Below are 26330 nucleotides of genomic sequence, written 5' to 3'. Positions count from 1 at the left end.
ATTAGCCTTACTAAGGCATCCTTCTGTTTTCACTTGGTTCCAAACTCCTGTCTCTAATTGTCAATTATGTTCACCTCATTTAATTAAATTGAAGGCCTTGTATTACACTGACAATACAAAGACAATAAAAGGAAATGTTGAGAATAACTGAATGTAAAAAAAAAAAAAAAAAAAAACCAGCTGGACCAGGGAGGGAGGTGTAAGACTTGCCTCTGGAGGACTGGGATGAGATCCACTTCCACAGGCTTTCTGCAGAGTTGCATTGAGGAGAAAGTGTATTTGGCTTGAATGTACCTCATGAAGTGGGACTCGTAGCTGCATACCAGGGCATATTTTCTCTTATACTACTCCCAGCGCATGGTATAGGTAGAGCTAATTTGCTTTGGGGAGCACGAGCTCCTGCCCTGGAAGACTCACATCCCTATACATTTCTTTTATTACCCCCTTTTGTCCTCTTAAGTGCTGGATACATAGTAGGTACTCAGCAAACAATTAGTTAATGGACCTGACTCCTGTTCCATCACAATAAGAAAGCCAGTGAGTTAGCAGGAGACACCAATCATCTTTTCCCAGCAGCTCCATGCAGGCCTAGACTTTAAAAAAAAAAAATGAAATAGTGACAAGTACATGTTGCAGTAGGGGCAGAACAGTGTTTGCTTGGTCCTCGCACAGACCCAGCAATTATTTAGAATGATTGGGCTGCATGATTCAGTCCAGCTCTCCAACACCAAACCGCCCAACAACCATTGCTCTTAACGTGGAGACCAGATCAGTTGGCATGCCCTGAGATGAGGGCTGCCCCTCTGTCTTGTCCCACTGTCCCAGCCATTGTCTCCTGGACAACTGAGGACTCACAGGAGTTTTCAGAGGCTCGATCTTTTCCATGGCCCAGTGGAAACAAAGAACAGACCATTTGTTGCCCGGTGAGTTGAAGGTCTGTAACTAACTGAAGCTCAGAGCCTTGTTGGCATTTGTGCTACTTACTCTCGGCAAAGAGCTCTTCTTGAGGAAAACCAAAGGACTAGTTAACTCTTATCAATGACTGAAATAATCCACACAAACATATGGGAGCTCATTTTACATTTAAGGACTATATCCAGTATTTTTTGAGATCCTGGGAGTCTTTATCTGTATGTGCATTTCCCTCCCATATGCAACGTTGTTAGGGTAGTGGGGCTGCAGAGACAACTGATTTGAGCTCTGGATGGATTGATGAGACCAACTGCCTTTTTCATGACTAAGCAAAAGTTCTCAGATGAATTTTGAGCACAGACCTCAGAAAGACCAAAAAGGGGTTTCATATTTGAACACCTTCAGCCACTGCTGGTTGTCCTTTCTCTATATAAAAGTTCAAATAATCTTCAATTTTCCATCAAATCCTTGTCTTTTGGTCCAAACGATGTAATTTGGCTTCCTGGGATTAAGGGCAGAAGCAACTCAAAATAAAACATTTGTCATATTTTCGCACATTTTTTAGGTGTTAGTGAGATTCAGTAATTAAGAAGTGAAATCAGAATAATCTAATGAATTCAGAATTGCCCCGCTATATTCATATGGACTTTTAAAAACAATTTAAATCATGCTTCCCGGACCACATCGAATGTGAATTAATATGCATATTTTTTCCAGAAGGGCTTTTTTCAGATGTTTCTTTGGGAGCCTATGCATCTCTGTTCTCTGCTTTCAGAAAAGACATCTGTGCTGGTGTCAATCGCCCCTGTGAGACTTTGGGTCTGTCCCACCTGTCGGGAATGTGCCAACCTCACCGGAGTTGTAACATCAATGAAGACTCTGGACTCCCTCTGGCTTTCACAATTGCCCATGAGCTCGGACACAGGTAAAGGGCCAAGGAAATGGGGATCTCCTTGCCATGTTTATGCACCACGTTGGTAGAGAGAAGGGAAAGCACCTTAAATGGGGCATCAGGAGTCGGGTTGCATTGTGCCTTGAGACTCACCCTCCTAAACCTCTGCATGAGGAATCACCTGTAAAGTGGGGATCATCATGTACTTCAGAGATTTCAGTGTCTTTTATTCCCTGGCCACTTGTGCCTGTCTACATCACAGAATCAAAGAGGCTACTACAGTTTGCTGAATTAGAATAGGTTGAGCACAGACAAGGACATAAGCTTTAACTCACTTGATTAATTCAGAAATAACAATCCCTGTTCAGTTCTTATGAAATAGTAATAATATTAATATCACTAAAAAGTCACAAACATTAACATTTTTGCACCTTTACGCGATGTCATCCACTTTATGTTGTGTCATTGAATCCTCTCAACAACCTTATGAAACAGATACTATTGTTAGCCCCATTTTACTTATATGGATTAAAGGAACTCATTGAATAAAGCAGAAATTTAAAACTGCCATACATCGGAAAAGAGCATCAAGCAAATGTTGGTTAACAGGAGGTGCATTTGTCTCAATAATGTGTGAATTTGATTAGATGAATTCATGGAAGGCAGGTTGCAGAATGTTTTGACTGAAGAGATAAGGAGGATTCTGGATTTTCCAGGTATCAGAGGAAAGGTATTAGCTTATTTATAACTTAATTTGTTGGTATATTTACTAACAACAAATAAGAGATCATACTAATTAGAAGCTCAGAGTATGGAGCCATGTGAATGACTCAGATATACCCCTTCCCTTTCATGTAGCCACCAGGCTGGATCTCCTCCCATAAAGGAAGGAAGCAGAACCCCATGACATACTTTGAGTGTACAGGTTGAAAAGAGTTGGGATTGGAAAGAGCCCTGGAGATTGGATATTCCAGGCAGGGCCTCCCTGGTCTGGGCATCATTTTTCTCATGTAATACTGGAAGTTTTCAAAATACTTTCACCTGCATGACAAAACTAGAGTATTGGCTTGGGAGTTGGGAAAAGTGAGTGCTTACTCTGGCTTTTCCATCAGCCAGTATTATCACCTTAGATAATTCCCTTCACCTCTCCTCACCTGCTGCCTCATCTGTGAAGTGAGTAGGTTGAACTAGGCAATTTCTTAGGTATTGTCATTTTTTTGATTCTTACCAAAAAGCCCTGGGAGATAAATGTGATATGTTTTAGTATCCTTAGTCATCAGAAATGTAAAGACAAAGAGGTTAAGTGACTTGCTTATACAGGTAATTAATGATGGGAGACAGAAGGCTAGGTATTGAAAAGACTAGGCTGTAGTTGTTGGCACGCCGATAATAAAACTTGGTAAAATGAAAGCTATTCTCATGTGCAAACGTATAGGCATCCTCCATCCTAATATGTGGAGGGATATGTCCCCTGCAGCCTCCAGTCAAGTCTTGGGTGTCAGTAGCACCTGCTGGCTAAGCAGTGCAAATGAATGTAACTAAGTAAAACTGAGAAAGAACTGCTCAAGATCTTCCCAGCAGTGGTATACTCAAGGTAAAGAAAAATTGAGAAGACTTGATAAAAGATGCTCTCAAATGCTCATTACCAGTGTTCAAAGAATGGATTCCTTATATCTTCAACTTAATCTGGCTTTATAAAAGGATTCAGAAATATGCTAAGCAGGTTCTACAAAATCAGAGTTGCTCCAATTTTTTTTTTTTTTTTTTTTAAAGATTTTATTTATTTATTTGAGACAGAGAGAGCACATGAGAGCGGGGAGGGTCAGAGGCAGAAGCAGGCTCCCCGCCAAGCAGGGAGCCCGATGCGGGACTCGATCCAGGGACTCCAGGATCATGACCTGAGCCGAAGGCAGTCGCCTAACCAACTGAGCCACCCAGGCGCCCCGAGTTGCTCCAATTTTTGACACAATCATTGGCATGATTATCTGGACGTGGACCTACCATCTTTGTGAGGAAGGCCACAAAGCCAAGGCCATAAAGCCGAGGGCAAGTATGATCCACCTTTCAGAGTTTAGAAATTCTCCAATAAAGGTGACAACCTCTTGGTAACATTACTTGAGCACAATTTCCCTGAATTCTTGAAAACAAAGAGTTGTAGATGTTTACTGGTCATCAGAAGTGGTAGATTATGTAACAGAGTAGAAGTGGGTCACTACCTGAATTGATTTGATATTTTGATATTTGTCCCCTAAATGTCAAGGATCTGTACTCTGATTGCTGATGACTACTTCTGATCATACAGGTAAAGACAAAGTTGTGGGCAGCCTTCATTGTTGCACCTCTCCATGTTGTTACAAGCCCCCTACCCCCTTTAACTGGAGTGATTTCCAGAGCACCCTTTTCCCCCTCTCTTCATTTTTATCCTTTTCCCCTTTGGGGAGCCAGACAATAAAGAATAGGACTTTCTAAAAATAATTGCATATATGGGGAGGATTAGAAAGTAACCACATAGGCCCAGGTAAGAGAGACCCGAGAAGACCTTAAGTTTTTACCTGAGGTTGATCCTTGGCACAAACACAGCCTATAATGATGATGATGATGATGATGACATAACAATAAAAACAGCAAACCCTAGGGAAGAGGAAGAACCTTATTTCCAGAGTTACCACATTAATAGACTCAAATGTCTATTTTTCCACACACACAAAAATCATAAAACATACAAAGAACCAGGAAAGTATGGCCCATTCAAAGGAAGAAATAAATCAACAAATTGTTTCTGATGGCAGATTTATTACACAAAGATTTTAAAACAACTGCCTTAAAGATGCTCAAAGAACTAAAGAAGATGTGGAGAAAATCAAGAAAATGTTGTATGAACAAAATGAGAATATCAATAAAGAGATAGAAAATCTAAAAAGAAACCAGGATGAAATTTTGAAGCTAAAAAGTACAATCACTGTAATAAAAAAATTAACTAGAGGGAATCATTGGCAGGTTTGAGCAGACAGAATAAGAACCAATGAACTTGAAGATAGGACAATGTAAATGATCAAGTCTAAAGAACATAAAGAAAAAAGAGTGCAGTTTTAGCCTGTGCAATAAGACAAGAAAAAAAAAGACATATAGATTAGAGGGGAAGATGTAAAACTAGCCTTATTTGCAGATAATATAATCGTATCTATAGAAAATCCCAAAGAATGTATGCAAACACACAAACTAGAACAAATAAGCTCACAGGGTACAATATAATCATACAAAAATCAATCACATTTTTATGTACTGTCAATGAACAGGTGGACACTGAAATTAAAAATGTAGTACCTTTTTTTTTTTTTTTAAAGATTTTATTTATTTATTTGACAGAGAGAGAGATAGCAAGAACAGGAACACAAGCAGGGGGAGTGGGAGAGGGAGAAGCAGGCTTCCTGCCGAGCAGGGAGCCCGATGTAGGACTCGATCCCAGGACCCTGGGATCATGACCTGAGCCGAAGGCAGACGCTTAACGACTGAGCCACCCAGGCACCCAAAAATGTAGTACCTTTCACGATCACTCAAAAGTATGAAATTTTTACATATAATTATTATATACTTTTAAATCTAACAAAACATGTACAGGACTTGTATGCTGAAAACTACAAAACACTGAGGAAAGAATCAGAGATCTAAATAAATGGAGAAGCATACTATCCTCGTGAACTGGAAGACTCAACATGGTTAAGATGGAATTCTCCTGAAATAAATATATAGGTTTAATGATATTTCTACCAAAATTCCAGCAAGATTGTTTTTGAAATATAGAAAAGTTATTCTAAAATGTATAGGGAAAGGCAAAGGAATTAGAATAAGTTTTCAAAACAATTTGAAAAAGAGTAATAAAATGGGAAGAATCAGTCTACAAAACTTCAAAATTTATTATACAGCTTCAGTAACCAAGATTGTGTGGTTTGGGTGGAGGGAGAGACACAAAGATCAATGGAATCAACCAGAGAATGCAAAAATAGTGCAAAACAAATATATTCAACTGATTTCTTGGCAAAGGTATAAAAACAATTCAGTGGAGGAAAGGTAGCCTGTTCAAGAAAGGGTCCTGAAGCAATTGGACATTCATAGGCAAAAATTTGAAAAATATAAAAAGAACCTCTACTTAAGTCTCACACCATATGCAAAAATTATCTTGAAATAGAACACAAACTTAAATGTAAAATGTAAAACTAAAAACTTTTAGGACATAAATAGGAGAAAATTTTCAGTATCTAGGGTTAGGCAAAGAGTTTCTAAACTTGACATCAAACGTGCAGTCCATAAATGGAAACATTAAAAAATTGGACTCATCAAAATTAAAAAAATTTTGACTCTTTTAATAGGATGAAAAGACAAGCCACAGCCTAAGAGAAAATATTTGCAAACCCTATGTAGTGGCTTGAACAGTGTTCCCTTTCACTAATTCAAGGCTACTTGGAACTTCAGAATGTAATCTGTTTTGGAAATAGGGTCTTTGCAGATGTTAATAGTTAATAATTTTGAGATGAAATCACCAAATCATCAAAAAGGATATATAAATGGCAAATAAGCACTTGAAAATATATTCAACATTATTAGCCATCAGGGAAATGCAGATTAAGACCACAATGAGATATTGCTACACACCAATCAGAATAACTAAAAAAATAGTGGTGACACCAAATGCTGACAAGGTTGCAGAGGAGCTGGATCATTCATACATTGCTGATGAGAAAGTAAGATGGTTTAGGCTCTATAGAGAACAGGTTGTCAGTTTTTTAAACAGTAAACCTGTAACTACTACATGGGCCATGTAAAGATGACCTAATAAAATACCGTCATTTATTTTTTCTACTAAAATTTTTTTGAGTATAGGTGACACACAATGTTACATTTTCCAGGTATACAATATAGTTTCAGATATACAATATAGTGATTCAACTTCTCTGTAAGTTATGCTGTGCTCACAAGTGTAGTGTGTCTGTCACCACACAACCCTATCACACTATCATTGACTATATTCTGGTGTTGTGCCTTTTATTCCCATGGCTTATTCATTCCATAACTGGAAGCCTGTATCTGCCACTCCCCTTTGCCCATTTTGACCACCCCCACCCCTCTGGCAACCGCCAGTTTGTTCTCTGTATTTACACATCTGATTTTGCTTTTTGTCTGTTTACTCATTTGCTTTTTTAGTTTCCACATATGAGTGAAATCATATGGTATTTGTCTGGCTTATTTCACTTAGCATAATGCCCCCTAGTCCATCCATGTTGTTGCAAATGGCATGATCTCATTCTTTTTATGGCTGAGTAATAATAATACACACACACACACACACACACACACACACCACGTCTTCTTCATCCATTCATCAATTGATGGACACTTAGGTTGCTTCCATATCTTGACTATGGTAAATAATGCTGCAGTAAATATGGGGGACATATATCTTTTTTGAATTAGTGTTTTCATTTCCTTTGGGTAAATACCCAGTAGGGGAATTACTGAATCATATGGTATTTCTCTTTTTAAGTTTTTGAAGAACCTCCATGCTGTTTTCCACAGAGGCTGTACTGATTTATGTGCATGAGGGTTCCTTTTTCCCTACATTCTCACCACTTGTTATTTCTTTTTCTTTCTTTTTTTTTTTTTTTTGATTTTAGCCATTCTGACAAGAGTGAGGTGATATCTCATGGTACTTTTGATTTGCATTAAAACACTGTCTTTTAATTGGCAAAAAAAAAAAAAGTTTAGAGTCACTGTTAAAGAGAAAGTTGAAAGAACACATAAGCTTGAGTTTGAATGATGGAAAAAAATGCTTTAGTAAAACACAAACCAAACCAGAGAAGACTTTAGGAGCTTCTAAGAAACTTTTGCTTTTGGCAAAAGATACTTCTGAGGTATTTAGTTCTTTCTTTAGCTATATAGCTCCAATTATCTTGGACCAAACTGAGAAACTGGGAAGATCAATGAAATGGCCAGCAGCAGGTCAAGAAAAAACAAAACTGTGATAAACCAGTATCCCCAAAGACACTCATTATAGTTTAATAACATAGATACCCTGTTGTTTCTTGGAAACATGTTTTGTTCCATTACTGATTATGTGTGATGCAAAATAGAAAGTAAAATTAATTACCTTGTGCTATGGCCTTATGTGAATAATTTCATTTTTGAGAGAAAACTTTCTGAAAATCCATTTATGAGGACCCCGGATTATATCAGTCATTTATTCCTGAGGTCTCTTACTACCTTTTTATTAGGCTCCATAGGTACATTACCAAAAATGAAGGTAGAATTCTAGGAGGAAATTTAAAAACTTATCTGAGACCTAGCATCCTTTCCTTTTAAGTAATGAAAATATCACGATATAGATGAACACTTAAAAGGCAATATTCACCCAGTATTTCTCTCCTGCTTCTGGATTTCATTAGAGACCTTTGCATGTTACATATATGAAATTGGTATTTCCTAAATGAGCTTGAAAAGCACACAATCACACTTTTCATGGTTTTTGTCCTCTGCTATTACCTCTCCACCATAACATGAATCACAGGTCACAGGAATGAAAGGTATAGCATAAGGAATACAGTCAATGATATTGTAATAGTGATGTAACTGGATGGATGGTAGCTAAACCTACAATGAACGGAGCCTAACGTATAAACTTGTCAAATCACTAAGTTGTACACCTGAAACTAAGGTAACACTGTGTCACCTATACTCAAATAAAAAAAATGAATAATAAAAGGCAAGGAATATTCATCAAATGATACCCTGAAACCCAGATAATTAACTTGCTGTTTCACATCTATACTTGGGCAAACTCATCTCATAGGAGTTGAAAGCCAAACACGAGGTAAAGCAGATGACCCCAGCAGCCCAGTAAGTTGTTTGAGATTGTAGAGGGCTCCATACAGCCAGCTGCTCTTCAGCTTCCATCCCGTCTGCTGGCAAGGAGCTTCCTGGAAACAAACCCTCCAGCCCTAGGACCCCATGTGCTTTCACTGGCCCACTATGCTCATGGGACAGGAGCACCCCATGCATTTAGACATGGTAGACACAGCCCAGAGGGACATTTGTTGTTAGTAGCACTGCTTTTCTCTCATAACATGGGGGTACAGAGGGGTGACAAAGCTGGAGGGGGAAATCCTTTAGTGAATTAAAAACTTTAGATAGAACAGGGGCCCCTGGGTGGTTCAGTTGGTTAAGCTTTTGACTCTATTTCGGCTCAGGTCATGATCTCAGGGTCATGAGATCAGGCTCCATGCTCAGTGGGGAGTCTGCTTGAGATTCTCTCTCTCGCTGTCTCCCTCTGCCCCCCACCCTGTGCACACACACACTCTCTCGCTCAAATAAATAAATAAATCTTAAAAAAAAAACTTCAGATAGAACAAAATGAGCTTTAAGGGAACTGACATGTTTTGAACGTAGGTTTGAATCCACCCAGTGTGTAGGATGCAGCTGTACGGTTCTTGCATTAGACTATCCATTGCTAGAAAAACCATTATTCAGGCATATTTTTGAACCACGCTTACAGTTTAGGGTTTTTACTAATTATTGAGCAGGTGAACTTGTAGAATACTTCATGAGCTGGGTAAGAATGGATATGAAACAGCCTAGGGAAGGCCTGCTTAGAATAAAAGCTTTCATTGAGTCACATTCGTTGCGGCTGAGTGAGAAGAGTTTTGTAGATTAATTCTCTGATTCCTTTGTGAATTTTGTACTTACGCGGAATGTGATCAGAGTCTGGAAGTAAGTCGATAACATCATAATGCATTAAGCAAAATACAAGAAACCTTTAAATCCCCCCAAGACTATTCTCTGTAAGAGTTGCTAATGTGGATCAGGAGATTTTATTAAAGTTACATATGAGCTTCCCTGTCAGAGGGGTTGAATTTCACTAGCAGAGTAAAAGGTCATACTTCCCCTCTGTTCAGATTTGGAAATTTGAGCCAACAGGCTGGCATACAAGTGTGCCGTCAGCAGATCCCAGTGAAGAGAGTTCTTGTGGGGACCTCTGCAGGCGAGGCGATCTTGGGGCGATCCTGAGGACTCAGCTTATAAATGGACATTTCTGAGTCCGCTTCCTTCCCCAACACCCCTTGCCATGGTGGGTGAGCTCTGTCGGGGTGTTCAGGGCTGCTTCACCTGGTCAGCTCTGGCAGGGGGAGGCCAGGGAGCAGGGCGAGCAAGACGTGGGTAAGAACGCTGATCGAGCAGAGGACCTGGTTTTACCACTCACGAGCTCTGTGATGTTTTAGAAGAAGCTAGACAAGGATCAAAACAGCAATAAAGGATTTCCATTATTCAAGGGCCCTTGTTATATGCCAGGCCTTCGCTAAGTGGTTTTCAGACTCTTCCATTCAGATCTGACCCCAGCATTGTGATGATCTCTGCATTTTCCAGAAGTGGAGCTCCCAGATCGTTAAGTGGTGGAGTTGGTACCCTCCAGATCATCTGTCTGTGAAACCCCTGCTCTGACCACTGACCCGGGAGGCGTCCCTAATGCATCCGATCCTGGGGGACTCCTGTGACAATGCTCAAAAGAAACTCAGTCACTCAAAGCTTGTGGCCTTTGACAAAGTCTCTCATAGGCTGTCCTTTCCATGCCCTTCCTTACATGATAATGAAAGGGAGAAGGAAGGTTTGGGTGTTTGGTGCTGTGGTCGCTGAAGCCGGAGGAAGAAGATGGCTTGAGGCAGGATTTGCCCTCCTTCCTCCAGACTCCTAGAAAGCTGAACTGCGAGCTCTCAGCCAAACAGAAGTTTTTGAATTAGCTGCATGGTTCCCATGGTTGCATAGGCTTAAAATGTTTCCTGTGCTTTTTAGTTCAAAATTAGTTATCCCTCTCCAGCTTCGGAGTCCCACTTTGTAAACAGGTGCATTATGCACAAAAGTGGCTCTCGGTGGGTAATTTTCACCTTGGAGAGACTATAGTTTTCTCCCTGTTTCATGCCCCTGCCTCCTTAATACTCTTGTGTTTTGTGCCCTCCTGCAGCTTTGGCATCCAGCATGACGGGAAGGAGAATGACTGTGAGCCCGTGGGCAGGCACCCATACATCATGTCCCGCCAGCTCCAGTACAACCCCACCCCACTGACGTGGTCCAAGTGCAGCAAGGAGTACATCACCCGCTTCCTGGAGTAAGTGACAGCACGTTTCAGGACGGCCTGACTTGGCGCTCTTGAAACTGGAAGTCCATTGGAGTTTTACCTGAGGCCTGGAAAAGTCTCCATTCCTCTCACAGATCATCGGATCAGGTGGCATCAGAAGGGGGGATTTCACTTCTGCTTTCTGCCCCTGAGATGTAGGTGGGTCCTGCCTTCCCACCACACCAGGTGAACGTGCCGTTCCCTTGCTTGCTCCCGCTCAGGGAGGCTCTTTATGATCTGAGTGTGTAAGTCCCCGGGCACTGGCAGGAACAGCTGGGATATGTTTCGAGTGGTCTCTGAAACCCCTCTGATGATGTTATTTTACTCTCCCGCTTGTATTTCCTGGCTCACAGCTGAAGTAACAGTGTGGGGTATGATTTAATTTCCTTTTAGGCCATTCCTATATCTTGTGCCTGGAGGGTTCTGTGCCTTGTGGAAATAAAGTTGTTTTGAAGGACAAAGAGTAAACCACAGGGATAGAGGTTTCTGTTGAATAAAACACTAAAGACAAAGGAAATCATAAGCAACTGTTCTCCTTTCTGATAACTTGTTTTCAGCCGGGGCTGGGGGTTTTGTCTTGATGACATCCCCCAAAAGAAAGGCTTGAAGTCCAAGGTCATTGCCCCTGGAGTGATCTATGATGTCCACCATCAATGCCAACTGCAGTATGGCCCCAATGCCACCTTCTGCCAGGAAGTAGAAGTAAGTGTTGGGTATCTTGGTGCCTCTGGTGGGTGTGTACCAGGCTTGAGATCTCTAGCATGCTGAAGGAGGGATCAGGGAAATATTTGGTAATCCAAAGAACCAGACACAGAAATAGAAACCTTCTATTCATGGCAAGGTGTTTGTAAGACAGAAGGTGTGAAGTTGGAGTCATTTACATTCCTTGACCGTGCCTCCTTGGTATTCTGTGGAGACAGCAATCCTTTGCAAGTGGTGAAGAACATTTTATAGTGATTTTCAGGAATCACAGTGATCCACACCTGTAGACTCCATAGTAACCTAAAGTTGCTCCCTTTCCTGAATTTTCATCTGGTTGTAGAGAACCCCCAGATCCCAAAGTAGGAATAAGATTCATCCCAATTCATTCTTCTCCTTAATTTTTAAAATCCAAATTTTTAAAAAAGATTTTGTCTATTTATTATTTGAGATTGAGAGAGAGAAGGGGGGAGCAGAGGAAGAGGGATAAGCAGATTCTGCTGAGCATGGAGCCCAATGTGGGGCTCAATTCCACCACCCTGAGATCGCAGCCCAAGCTGAAATCAAGAGTCAGATGCCTAACTGACTGAGTCACCCAGGCACCCCTCAATATCCAAATGTTAAGTCAAGCCCTGACATTTAACCTCCCAAAGAGTTTGTGGCTCTGCCCTGTTGTCTTCATTCCCACTGTCCTGTCTTGATTCAGTCTCTCATTTTCTCTCCTTGGCAATTGTAATTACCTAGTCTCCCCCCATTCAAATTGTTGCTCAGGTTATTTCAAAACAACACAGATCTAACCACAGCTCTGCTCCGCTCTTAGGGTCCACTGACCACAGGATGAAGTCCCAACTCCTTTGTGTGGCATTCCTTTGTGATCTGAGTCTGGCCTATTCTCTGAATGCATCCCTTTCAGAGTGAAGGTGCCAGTGTTAACACATAGACATGGGCGAGGCAAGACCCATTGAACCCCTCCCAGATTTGGTGCCGTGTACTGAGTGAGATGAAAAAGATTAGCCCTCAGAAATTAGTAAGATAAGTTGTCTGACCTTGAGGAGCTTGTGGTCTGGTGGAGGAGGCAGACAGAACAATTTCAATACAGTGAGATCAATACACAAAAAGACATGTAGAAAGACCTTTTGAGGAGGCAGTGAGTAACTGTGCTTAAACACAATGAGCAAGACTTAGTAGAGAAGGTCAAGTTGGTGCAAAAACTCCTGACCCCTCCCTCCTAACTCGTTCCCAAGTTATGCCAATTCTACCTCCTGAATATCTCTAAAATCCACCAAGTCATAGGTGACTGCAATAATTCTCCCACTGCTCTCCTTTCCTGGAGTTTGACTACTTCTCTCAACTCTGATCCATCCCCCAAATGCAACCAAAGTGACCTTTGTAAATGGAAACTGGATTGTGTTCCTCTCTGATTAAAATATTTCAGTCACCCCATTCCCTACGATGAAGTTTACATTCTCTAAAATGGCTTAAAAGGGGCCTCAGGATTCATCTCATCTCTTGTTCTCTGGCCTTATCTCTTAAAATACTGTTTTAATCCTCCATTCTGTAACCCAGAGTTCTACCTGCGTGTATGTTGGTCTTTATCACTAATCTTCCATATTTTGGGACCTCACCTTCATATTTTTTGTCCCTTTATATTTCTGCATTTTGTGTAATTTATTTATCTTTTGACTCACTAGGTCTCTCTTTAGGTATAACTACTCCTCTATTTAAGCTGTCTGTTGACTTCTTAATCTTATTTATGTTTTGTTTTGTTTTTTTACTTTTGACAGTTTATTTGGTTATTTTTCTAATTTTTCTCTGTTATGGTTTCTTGTTTCTAATTCAGATTTTCAATATGATCTTTTATTTTTTATTTATATTTGAGACATTTATTTTGCAATTTATGTTGCATAATTCCAGAATCCTAAGTCTATGTGGAACTGTCCTATTTGGGATTTTTTTGTAGGTCTCTCTTATTATAGATGATTTCCTTATCTTGATTTTTGTTTTTATTGTAAGCTGTTGGTTGTGAAACTTCCTTTCAAGTTATTCTTTAAGGCTGAGATGGCTGGCACATTCTTCCAGAGAGAATTTGGGGTCAGTTAAAATAAATTATTGGTTAGATGTTGTTTGACTACAAGAGTTGTGTGAGGGCCAACATGGGTACAAACTCTCAGGGGTAACATTTACCACGCCTTCTAGAGTTAAAATCAAAATAGACACGTTTCCCAGCTGTGTCCCCAGGTTTATCTTAGTTCACCATTTCACACAGGGCTAGTCCTTTGGGGTTACAGTCTTTATGAGGTCTCCAGTCCAACTTTCCATGCTACTCAGGCCCAGGTCATTGTCTCCAGTACTCAGGTGACCATTAAAACTAAAGTCTAAGTGACCAGGTTTGTATCTCTAGATCTCCAACATTTTTGCTACATTTTTAGCCTCTGAGGATTTCTCTTACCTTCTTGCCAACTCAGGAATGCATTTAAAATATTTCTACCCACAATTTTAGATGTTTTACAAAGGTAAGGATTTTCCAGGGTATCCTGTGGTTTACTGGACACAGATCACCCTGATTACCTCTGGTCAATTACTGTTTCATGCTCTGTGTTTATCCATGTATTGAACAGCCTCAATCCCTAAAAGTACTGTGGGTTCTCCACCACCTCCTGAGCTCTGTATGCTCTGGTTCCTCTGCACCATCCCTCCTATTCATCATTTGGAGCTCAGCTTAAACATCATTTTGCATTCTATTCTGCGTTTTCTTGGACAAAGACTTTATTAGATGATATTATAGTTGCTTTCTATTTATCTGTGCCCTCACCTCACTCTGAGGGAACCTTTCATTCCTGACATTCAGCAGGGCCTGGCACATAGATAAGTAGAGCGAAGACTTGAGATAAATGAATGAAGACTTCAGATTCCTGCATATTGCAGCCAAGATAACCTAATTCTTTTCAGTAAAGAAAAAAAAACCTAAAATATCAGAGAATACAATATTAACCTTCTTTATTAGAGCCTTTTTTTTATCTTGAAACAGTTTACAACTCAAAAAAGTTGGAAAAACAGTACAGTGTTTGTGTACCCTTTACCTAGCACATCATTCTTTATAAATGCATAATGAAATTATAAGAAGGTTTAAAAAAAATCCTCAGGGGGGAAAAAAACTAAAGAAGGGAGTGATAAGCACGTTGAGGCTGACGGGGAGAAAACCAGAGAGCCTTAATTTTAACATCCAGTGGCAACAAATGATGACATGCACCCCTGGAGCAAGGCAGGGAGTTGGAAGTGAGACCCTTACACAAAGCTGGGGGACTTGAGGAGAGGGGAGCTAGAAGAACTCATTGGCAACAAAGGTAAAGATGGCAGAGAAGCATCTTTTATCTCAGCTTGGGTTTTGAGGGGGAGGGATGCTGGTAGATAACTTTCTCACTAGCAAATACTTGACCACAGGCCAGCCTCACTGATTTTGAGTTCAAATTTATACTCTCGTGTGGTTGTAATGGAGGATAGTCGGAAGAAAGGCAGACGGGCAAGGCCCACCCCTCTCCCCCAGGGGAAACTACCATTAAAAGGAAAAAGACCTCATGTTGTTATTGTCCACCACCCTGAAAGGAGACCTCTACCCTTTCCCACGTGAACAACTACCTGAGAAGTAGATGAGCGTGTAGACAAAAACCTGGTTGGGTGACAGGCCCATGGAAGGTTAATCAGATGAAGACAGCCCGCCAACAATCTCATAAAAACCCCTAGATTTAAACGCCAAAATGCCAACCCTCTCTGCTCCCCTCCCTCTTCGGGAGCTTTGTACTATCCCCAATAAACTTTGTTCTGCTGTCCACCACTCTTCGCCTGATCTACCTCTTCATTCTTTGAAGTGGCATAAACCGAGAACTGTAGGCACTAAAGGAAAAGAAATCCTGAAACAGAGAACCCTTATGCCAAAAAAATTTAAGATAAACATATTTCTGACCTGGTAAAACCATGGGACACCTGGTAGAAACAAAGATTAAAAACCTGCCTTGGAGAAACCAATGCTCAGCTAAGATGCAGAAAAATCTCTAATAGATAAAGCTTCTGATTAGATGAATTCATCATTCGTCTTCTAATTCAAAATTTAAAACAATCTACAGCTAAGTGAAGAGAGATAAACCATCAATGACTTAGGATAAGTGAATATTTTAGGTAAGGATAATAAAATGAATGCATAAAAGAAGAGTTACATTTGAGAAAAGGAAAAATACACTAGAAGATATTTGTAAGGTATATATGAAAAACAGTTACAGCCTCTAGAAATGAAAAATATGGTCACTGATTTTAAATTCAGTGTTTGGATTAGACAGCAGACTTGACACAGTTGAAGAGAAAATCAATCAGCTGGAATTTAGAGTTGAGAAAATTACCTCCCATCTCACTTGAGTATTTCCCAGAGTTGCATGATGGAAAACCAGACTTTTTCAACTTCTATATACAAGAAAATGGACAGTTCAAAAATATAAAAGTGAAGTTGAGATGTGAAGGACAGAATGGGAAGGCTCATGAGCAACAGTTAAGAGTTCCAGGAGAGAACAGCAGTAATCAGGGAGAGGCAAAACTTAGATCAAGATTGAGAATTCTCTAAAATTGTGTAAAGATATGAAATCTTATTTTAAAAAACATTGAATCTAGAACATAGTTAAATAGATGGAATGATGGATGATGGGTGGATAGAAGAAAGACTAAAAGGTGGATAGGAGCAGCGGAGCCATTTCTGATGATATGTAAGAATCTTGTCAACTTTCCCTTGTTCCTACTGTAGGAGGAGAAACAATAGGGAAGACCCGTTTCACTCCCTGGCAGATAAAACAAGCTGGCTACCTGAGTCATAAGTAAATAAGCTTAGGCTGTCTAAGTCGAATAGTTTCCGTTTCCTTCAGTGAGCAGGCTCAAGTTATAACCGCCCAACTGTTTGTAATCAGAGTCCTTTGTGCATAGTTTGCTTTGGCCCTTGATGGTTGCTGTCACCAGTTACCCTGCCTGAGGTCAGTGATGCTGTGTCACCCATACAGAAATTAGTCTCCATTCCTAGGAAATGCGTTTTATCTTCTATTTTCTTATTGCTTAGTAGACCATACCACTGTGTATGAATGATGACAAAGCCCAAATTAAGTTTGAATTGAGAGTTCTTGAATGAGCCCTTCTTCTCACTCTTGCTCACTGCCAACAGCAGCATCATTGTGAGTCTGTGGGTGACTGAGTGTATATTTCACCATCCCTGTAGAAATGCTTTTGTGCAAGTGTTGAAAATCCCAAAGAGTACAGTTTCACACTTGTTTTCCAGAATGTCTGTCAGACCCTGTGGTGCTCAGTGAAAGGCTTTTGTCGCTCTAAGCTGGATGCCGCTGCAGATGGGACACGATGTGGTGAGAAGAAGGTGACGTGTTGGGCTGAGGAAGGAAGGTGGGAGTGGGGTGGGCCCAGGGTTCTTGGGAGGAACAGGGAGAGGGCCCTGGAGAGCAGCTGTCTGTGTGAATGGAGGTCACACAATCAGACTAGCCAGGGAGAAGGATTCTATTTCCATGACGCCTTTTGAGCTTTCATCGGAAACAGTGAAGGAGAGAGGGCTGAGGCCCAGTCCCACACTTCACTTGCAAAACATCTGTCCCATCTTTTCTTGATGAACGTCTGCAGATTTTATGGCCAATAACATCTGCTGAGCTTATTATCACCCTTCATTTTGACTTCTTCCCCTCTCCATGTTAAAAACTGAAAAGGCAAGCCAGTGGCTTCTGCCTTCCAAAGATGCTGCATTTGAGCCACTTGTTATCTTCATTCTCATCATCTGATCGGACTACATTTCTTGAAATTCTGCCCATTTAACTGAAGAGGAAAGCCAGACACCCAAGAATTCAGATGATAGAAATCCTGCAGACTGCTTGAGAGCAGGGTCATGTGTGCTGCTCAACAAGACCAGTTGAGTTTGTTGTGAGCCTAAGATCCAGACATTTAATGTGTATTTTTATGCAGCTTAAGAGTGGCATGATCCATCACCAAGATTATAGAACTTGGTCACAATACACAGTGACCAGAAATAATGAGGAAAAGGAGGCCAGCAGAGAAAACATGCCCAAATCCTCAAACAACCAAGTTGCATTTTCTTTTCTTTCTTTTTTGTATGTTCGCCTTCTTAAACTGAACAGTTGTGGGAGGATGGCCTTGAAGAGAGAGGAATTTTTTCTGAGCCACAGCTAGAACTGCAAACAACAGATAGAGTTAACAGGGAAGCAAAAATTGTTCTCGATATTAGAAAGAACTTCAACTAGTGTTTTTTGGCAATGAGTGGACTTTCTGCAAGAGGATGAGGTATCTGCTGCAGACATGAGATACCCACAGAGGCTACAGAGAAATGTTATCTCAATGTCAGTCTGCAAAATGTTTGTTTATGGTCTGCAGCAAGATAAGGAGCTTGCAGCAAAAAGTAAATCAATTACATTACAAAACAACTGTGTTACTAAGCAGACTGAGCCGCCGTGCATGTCATAGGAAGACTCTCAGTGAAGGAAGCGGTGTGTGGATTTACCTTCTGGCATGCCTTCTGCCAACCTCACCGAATTGGCTGACTGCAACAAGGCAGCATAAAGATCCCTTCGGTCCCTGACATTGTCTGATTCTAAAACCCAAGACTCTTGAGGGACATTTTTTTGTAAGCCCTTCTTTGTTCTCCATATGCTGTGTGACCATAGGAAGGCTGTTTGCTCTGGGAGAATTGGGTTTAGACTTCTGGGGTTCTTGGCTCAGCTTGCTATGGGAACCTTCATGACGTATGCATCTCCTGCCTCTTCCCTCTCTAGTGGTGTATGGCTGGCAAGTGTATCACAGTGGGGAAGAAACCAGAGAGCATTCCTGGGGGCTGGGGCCGCTGGTCACCCTGGTCCCACTGTTCCAGGACCTGTGGGGCCGGAGCCCAGAGTGCAGAGAGGCTCTGCAACAATCCTGAGTAAGTCTGGCCAAAACCATTTCCCTTCCTTCCACGAGCGCCAGAGACCAATCTTGGATAACGTGATGCCAGCGAGCCCAAGCCTCCTAGGAGAAATTCAGTGGGCTCCTAAAGACTAAAGGGAACCAGAAGATTCTTAAAAACATGGTTCTGTTTTGTTTCGTTTTGGTGTGGCACTGGATGCTTACTAGAACTTGGGTAAGTAAGCTGATTCCATCATTTGGAGAAATAAGCAAATTTGCAAGAGTATAGTCTATGTGAAAGGTCTTAGGAGACTATGCAGTGAAATCCTTCTAGATAACATCACTCCGTCAGTGAGAGATTACTTAATACTCAATTTTGCTCCTAAGACTGTAGCTTTCTTTCAATCATAATGAACGTTTAATTTTATAAAAATAATTTTCTTCCCTTAAGTAACTAATAAAATAGTACATTTTTGAGGATAATTATTTTGAATGTTTTAGATAAGGATTTTATGAGCCTTAAGCTTCCATATTAGCCATATTAAAGGTTCCATAGAAGTTATTTCACAAAGCGGCTTTCAATTTTTTAATCAAAGTGCTTAAGTTTTTCATTATTTTAAATTTGTATGATGCTACTATATATGAATTAAATTTAAATTCCCTTGCTTTCCAAATATATATGACATTCATATTTTAGAAAAAAGATTTTATTTATTTATTTGAGAGAGACAGAGAGTGAGAGAGAGCATGAGCAGAGGGAGAGGGAGATGGAGAGGGAGAAGCAGACTCCCCGCTGAGCAGGGAGCCTGATGTGGGGTTTGATCCCAGAACCCTAGGATCATGACCTGAGCTGAAGGCAGACGCTTAACTGACTGAACCACCCAGTGCCCCCCAAATATATATGACATTCTTAACTTCATTATTTCCTGGTATATGAGTTCCCAAGTAAAATTTTTAAGAAGTGTACATATGATGCCTCTGGTAAGTAGAAAATATGTTAAGCTTCTTTTGCTTAGATTTTCATTAGTCTGCACTGAAGAGTAAGAGTCTCTTTTTCTTTTTATAGGCAAATGATAAATGTGATTACAATCTCCTCAGTATCTCAGTTCCAAATATTACTCCTCCTTTTTATTAATAAATATATTACTATATGTATATATGTGTGCATGTATATATACACATACACTATATATATTTAATAAAAATACATAATAAATTTCTCCTAAAGATTAAATTAATATATATAAAGAGTTTAACACAATACCTACTACATTAAATTGTCAATAAATGGTAGGTATTATAGTAGTTATTATATCTTTTCTCATTTACCACACATATAAGTGTACCTTTGAGGAATTTGGATGAAATTGTTTTTAAATCTTACTCTTTGATAAAAGTTGCTTTTGTTTAAATACAAGATTTCTGTGGCTTCAAAAATTAGAAGCCAGGGATTTCTTATTTTTGCAGAAAATCTTCATTTTATGGGTTATTTCCATGTGATAAGAAATATGATTTCCATTTTAGAGATCAGGAAATGTAGGCGATTTGCTCTGGGACCTATTGTTAGTGCTCTGTATTCAGTCACCACTGTCTACAGCCTCTCGGGAGGATGGTCAGTAATCTGTGGTGGTCAGAAAGGGACATCTTTGTTGAGGAACTGTAGGATGAATCTCTAACTTGGCCTCATGAGAAAAATGGTTCTAACACCCATCTTAGAGACCACAGTTTGTCATAGAGTCTTCTCAGGTGAGTGACCAAGTCTGATCTCCATAGCTGGTTTGCTTAAGTTTGTTGAAAACAATGACAATGGAAAAACAGCCTCAGATTCAGTTGTGTGCTTCAGGTTATAGATTCAGGCCAGTGCATGATCAGCTGACATTGAGACTCTACCCTTGATGTTGGTCAGGTGTCTAGTGAGAAGCCAGCAGGGCTTGTAAAAGGCTTTCAGTGATGTTTGTTGGATGGAAATGAACTGGAGAGGTGCTGAGTCATAGAGTGTCACTCTATCATCATGAATAGAAAACCGATCTAACCTCAGATATCATGGACAATTCTTACTACCTTTTACATGGAGTCAGTGAAAGTGAACTGTCTTGGTCAAAGCTCTTTTATGTTCGAGGAACAGAAGCCTATTCAAGCCACATTGAGAAAGGGAGGGAGGGAAGTATAGAAAAATCTCATAGGTGTTCAAGGAGAGCAAAGTATAGCAGAACCTCACGAGAAGTACAACTGCAACCAGAAATGAACCCGACTGCCAAGGTTTGAGGTCTCTGTCCCCCTAGATTGTATGGTCACACAATAAAACAGTGGATGAGCGCTCAGGCTATGGATTAAAGCAGATAAGGGTTTAAATCTTGGCTCTCTGTCAGCTGGGCACTTTGGGAAGATGTCCTACTTTCCCGTGCCTTTAGAATATTATTTCATTTAGGCTGCTCACTTGCATGCTTTCTGCCTTTGCACTGAGAAGCCACTTCCATCCATCCTTTAAGGCCATTCTCCAGGACAGTTCCATGAGTTCTTTCCAATCAGCCTGACTGCCACTATTCTCTTCCTTCTTCAAACTCACATTGTACTTACAGTCAGGGATACATAATTGCTCTTAAATTTTCTCTTATTTATTATACAGATGATTTTTTTTTCTCCTCAAGATTATAAGCTTCTAGGAGACACAGGGCATGGGTTGACCTTTTTTTGGACTCTGTCCTCCCTGGAAATGATGTTGAGTACATTGTATAAATACTTGTTGATTATTATTTACAATAATCCAACAATGCTGTCATTTACTGAACTCTTACCCTGTGTTAGCTACTCTACTAAATCTTTATGCATTGTCTCGTTTAGTCCTCCCATCTTGTGAGATAAGAACTATTATGCTCATTTCACAAATAAAAAAAAATTGTGGCCCAGAGAAATAAGATAACTTGTTCAAAATCATCTAACTAATAATACAAAGTAAAGCAGAATTCAAACCCTAAGCTTTTTGAGCCCATTATGCTGCATTGCAAAAGTAGACCCAATTCCTGATTTCAGATGCAGCAAGGTGGAGACAAGAAGACATACATAGATTGCTTGGAGCTTTGTTAAAGGACAGAGAGTTCCTCCTCTTCTGTGACAGCAGTTCTGCTATATTTCCTCCTCCCTTTTTGAGTGAATAATTGATCCTGATGGGAAGGTTGCTATTGCCCTTGTGTGTATTGCAAAGGAAATAAAAGGTTGAGAAGGATTATTCTAAAATAAGATTAGCTTATTTATTGACTGAATGTTTATTAAGAGCCTTCTGTACTCAAAGTATGACTTAGAGACCATAGATGACATAGAGCTTGGATTGGATCATCAGTGAACTGTGTTTTGGAGTGATAAGTACAGGAAGTGCATCTAGTAGGTACAATCAGGTGTCATTGAAAAAGAGAAAGTGTTTATTTCTGGCAGAAATCCAGGAAGAGTTCATAATGGAGATATAGCATTATTCTAGGTCCTGAAAGCATTGGTAGGAAGTGGTTGTTAGGATGAATTAAGTCAGGATCATGAGGGCCTTGAATATTAAGCTGAAGAGGCTGAACTCAGTTCTGTGGTCATTGGGTGCCATGAAAGGTTTTTAAACAAGAAACTAAAGTAATTAAGGTAATCATAAAAATTAGCCAGATGTGCATAGACTAGATTGAATGAGGGCAAAGATGGGCAGAGGGGAGACAGGAGGAGAGAGAAGGATTAGACTAGTTTGGTGATTGTGGGAATGAGGAGGAGGAAACAAATGCAAAGACATGACTGATGATCGGGCAGCTGATGGACAATGGGGTCAAAGGAAGGCAAAGGATGGAGGCTTCTGCAGTCTGACCACTTTTAACTTGCTAAACAGGAATTAGAGAAGGAGCGGATTTTGGAGGGAAAATGATGTATCCCTTCTCGGCGTATATTTTGAGTTTGAGAGGCTGGGAAGATATACAAGCAGAAAAGATACACACGCTGTTTCAAATTAGGCCACTATAGACCTGGGCCTGAATGGTCGTGGGCAACAGCAACAGCCAAAAAATGTATAAAATTGTAAGAATTTAGGTAAAAGGTGAGTTTTGAGGGTAGAGCAGGGCGTGGTTTGGCGAAGAACAGGCGTGACCAGATGGCAAGGAATGTTGAAGGAAAAATGGTAGCCTCTAAGGAAAGGAAATGAACAGCTTGTCTGTTTCCTGCGTAGACCCAAGTTTGGCGGGAAGTACTGCACCGGGGAAAGGAAGCGCTATCGTTTGTGCAACGTCCACCCCTGCCGCCCGGACACGCCCACCTTCCGGCAGATGCAGTGCAGTGAGTTTGACACCGTTCCCTACAAGAACGAATTCTACCACTGGTTTCCAGTTTTTAATCCAGGTAAGGAGCTATGACAGTATATTCCAGAGGTGGGGCCACAGCCATGATGAGAGAGCAGATTGCTATGTCAGGGTGTCTGGGATGCCCTGCCAAGCTCCACAGAGAGTGAATTGCACCAGGAGGAGTTTTAGATTTTAGAAGTCGAAACGCTGGCCGGGTTAGGTTGATCAGTACATGTTGAAGGGTTCTGTGGAAAATAAAAGAGACACTTATCAAACATGGTGGCTCAGTTCAGAACAGCGGAGGTGCAGCTAAGCAGTCAGTGGGGCAAGCAGGAATTCAGTACTGGATTGCTGATCAAAGTGCTCCTTGATGAGTGTGTGAACTGACTGTAATTTTGGCGGAAATTCAGAGAAGGTCATTGTAGGTTTGGAGTCCCTTCACAGAAGACTGCTAAGGAAGTGTTGATGATTGTTAAGCATGAGAGGTCTTTCTACTGGAAGAAGAAACAGGGAAGGCATTTAAAATACAATCAGTCGGGGCGCCTGGGTGGCTCAGTTGGTTAAGCGACTGCCTTCGGCTCAGGTCATGATCCTGGAGTCCCGGGATCGAGTCCCGCATCGGGCTCCCTGCTCAGCGGGGAGTCTGCTTCTCCCTCTGACCCTCCCCCCTCTCATGCTCTCTCTATCTCATTCTCTCTCTCGCAAATAAATAAAATCTTAAAAAAAAATAATAATAAGATAAAATAAAATACAGTCAGTCATTCCAGTTGACAGGAGGAAAAGCACAAGGAAAAACAGGATGGTAGGAATGCCTTCATCAGAAATAAATGAGAGCCAGCACTGGGCCAGAAATCAATCTTTTGTATGTACAGGACAGTATAAGAAGTGTAAAAAGTAAAATCAAGCATCTAAAGGATGCACATCTGGGGATGGGGACACAACTGAGCTGGAGAATGAATGGAACATCAGCTTTGACAATGTTTCCCCTGTGTAAGTGCCAGTTACACCTTCTCTTCTGAAACTGAAGAAGAATCAGCAACCATTAGGTACAGTTTAGCATCCAAAAATATCTGTGCAATGTGTTATTTATTCAAGTAGAGAATGAAACAGAAAAGATTTTCCTGAGCTAAGGAAATTTGAGTCAAGGGAGTAAAGAATAAGCAAAATTTTCATGATTTTTTTTAAGTTTCTGAAGTTTCAGTGTGATAGAACACAAGAGGAATTGTGTGAATGAAAATTACATATTTGGACTGTTAAAAAAAATTATAGAGTCGATTGTTTTTGAAAGAAAAACTCAATAAGACTCAATAGTGCCTTGCCATTTTGGGTCTCGGAAATACCCTATGGCTTTTGGTTGTCATGGGCAATGTTTGCTCCTTGCTCCCACACTGCTGAGCATCATTCATGCTCTAGGGGAGTGAGTCATTTGGTTATTGGGGCAATTCGGCTTCCTGACCCAGGCATTTGAATACAGCAGAACATGTGTATATACTCATGTGGACACGCACACACACAACTAACTAATGATGAAAGGTACATCCAGTCAGTACTATCTGTATTTATATTTTGGACATTCTCTACTTTGTTGGAATTATTTGGGACAGTAGTACTATAGACCCTGAATGAGCAACCTTCCAGAACTAAGACAGCGTAGCTGCTCCAGCGTTGTGACAGGGGCTTAGTTTGGGGTCCGCCTCCTGTCTGATGCAGGGTGGGGCTTTGAGCCGAACTCTGACAGCTCCAATAGCCGAACCTAGAATAAGAAGATCTGACTTGACTTGGGTTTTCATTCATTTACAAAGAGTTTGTTGTATGCCTACATATTGCATAGCAGAGCAATAGGTACCAAAGAAATGAGTCATAAAAGTGGACATAAACTTCACTCACTTTGGAGGGATTGTTTTGCATCTGTCACTGATATTGAGGCTGTGTAAACCAGAGGAGGGAATTCAGTGAGTGCCATCTGCTGAACTCACTATCCACCTGGGCTGTAAGCCTCCCTCCTCCGTCCTCGTGGCTTTCTTGCAGGCTCTGGAGCCATTATTGAAGCATAGTGACTTAGCTGCTAATCCAGAAAGCTACTACCTTGACCAACACACTGATTTATTTCCCTCATTAAACTCTAACCTACGGAGTTGTTATTTGCTTGGTTGATGGGCACCCCTGGTGGTGAGAAGTAGGTTGTTCATGTCAACAACTGTGAATGGAGCATTAATTCTGTGCCAGGCATGGAGCACTTTACCCTCCCAGCCTTATCATTAGAAGTCACCAGAGGATAAAGCAAACGTACAGCAGGGTTTTCAACCCACTCAGTGGACAGTGAGAAGTGTCTTGGGGAGTGACCTTTGGCAGATGTGCTAACTAGCCAATGACAAAGAACCATAGATTTAAACACTTGGAATAAGCATAGAATCTCCATCAAATCTTGTAGTATTCCATGGAATCCCAGGGCTTCCAAAAATGCTTGATTCTAGTTTCATTTTTCAAAAAACTTTTTAAACTAGTCTTTAAAAGTGCACGTGATGTGATGAGCACTGGGTGTTACACGCAACTAATGAATCATTGAACACTACATCAGAAACTAACGATGTACTAGATGTTGGCTAATTGAACATAATAAATAAAAATAAAAGTGCAATAAAGAACAATGCTTACACTAAAAAATATTATATTTCAAATTTTAACATACCAAAGACCACCAATGCACTGACTTACACAGTCAAATTAATTTGGCATTCTGCAGATCTTGGAAAAAAAGTCTCCTGTCAACACAATTTAATTGAGAAATATCCTGAGATTGCAGTCTGAGTTGCTCTAAACTGTTCTTATTTGTAACTGTTTTCTTGTATGAGTCAAGATTTTTCAATACTGTGCAACCAAAAAACTCAGAAAAAAATTAGATGCTGCCATCAAGTCTGTAACTGCCATCCATAACTTGACTTCAAAATTTCCTATTCATCTTAATAATTTCTTTCGATCCCACTGACTTATTTTTAGCCATTATATCCTTGAACTTACAAAATTTTGCTTAATAAAATCCTGACTTTAAATCCTTGCTTTATTTGCAAGATCTTGTTTGAAAAAAGAAAAATAATTATTCTGCTTAAAAGATTTAAAATCTAGATCTAATCTAGATCAACTTCCTTTCCAAGATAGACATTTTCTTTTCCAGCACTCCTGACAAAAAAAAATTATCCAAACTCCCCTTGATCACTTCCATGTAGGTACCAGTGTGAAGAGCTGCCATGATCAACTGCATTTTCTGAGCCAGTATTTATATAAGCATGCGATTCTATATTTTCTCACTTACCCCCTTCCCATCCTTGGAGGTAAAGAAGCTTAGTCTCAGAGGAGACGATAACTTATTCATGGTGACAGGATTTTACATAATAGAGCTGGAATTGAAGCATAAGTCTGACTAAGAAGCTAAAAAATGAAATCT

General features: G+C 40.4%; 1 protein-coding gene across 3 annotated transcripts in view; it reads left to right on the top strand.

Moving 5' to 3' along the window:
* The window catches only part of ADAMTS12 (ADAM metallopeptidase with thrombospondin type 1 motif 12), a 263545-nt gene that overhangs the window by 151326 nt on the left and 85889 nt on the right, over positions 1–26330 (top strand). For all 3 annotated transcript variants that reach the window (XR_014146874.1, XM_081825967.1, XM_081825966.1), the window contains exons 7-12: positions 1688–1837; positions 10809–10952; positions 11519–11663; positions 16969–17061; positions 18479–18624; positions 22777–22946. Coding sequence is in view for 2 of the 3 variants with exons in the window: in XM_081825967.1 (XP_081682093.1) it covers positions 1688–1837; positions 10809–10952; positions 11519–11663; positions 16969–17061; positions 18479–18624; positions 22777–22946 (848 nt within the window). In the remaining variant the exon portion in view is untranslated. The remainder of the gene's footprint in view (positions 1–1687; positions 1838–10808; positions 10953–11518; positions 11664–16968; positions 17062–18478; positions 18625–22776; positions 22947–26330) is intronic.

The sequence above is a fragment of the Leptonychotes weddellii genome, chromosome 7, assembly GCF_054177405.1.
Source record: "Leptonychotes weddellii isolate Sample4059 chromosome 7, ASM5417740v2, whole genome shotgun sequence".
Lineage (NCBI taxonomy): Eukaryota > Metazoa > Chordata > Mammalia > Carnivora > Phocidae > Leptonychotes > Leptonychotes weddellii.
The sequence above is the reverse complement of the archived record's forward strand: the minus strand, read 5'-3'. Positions and strand labels throughout refer to the sequence as shown.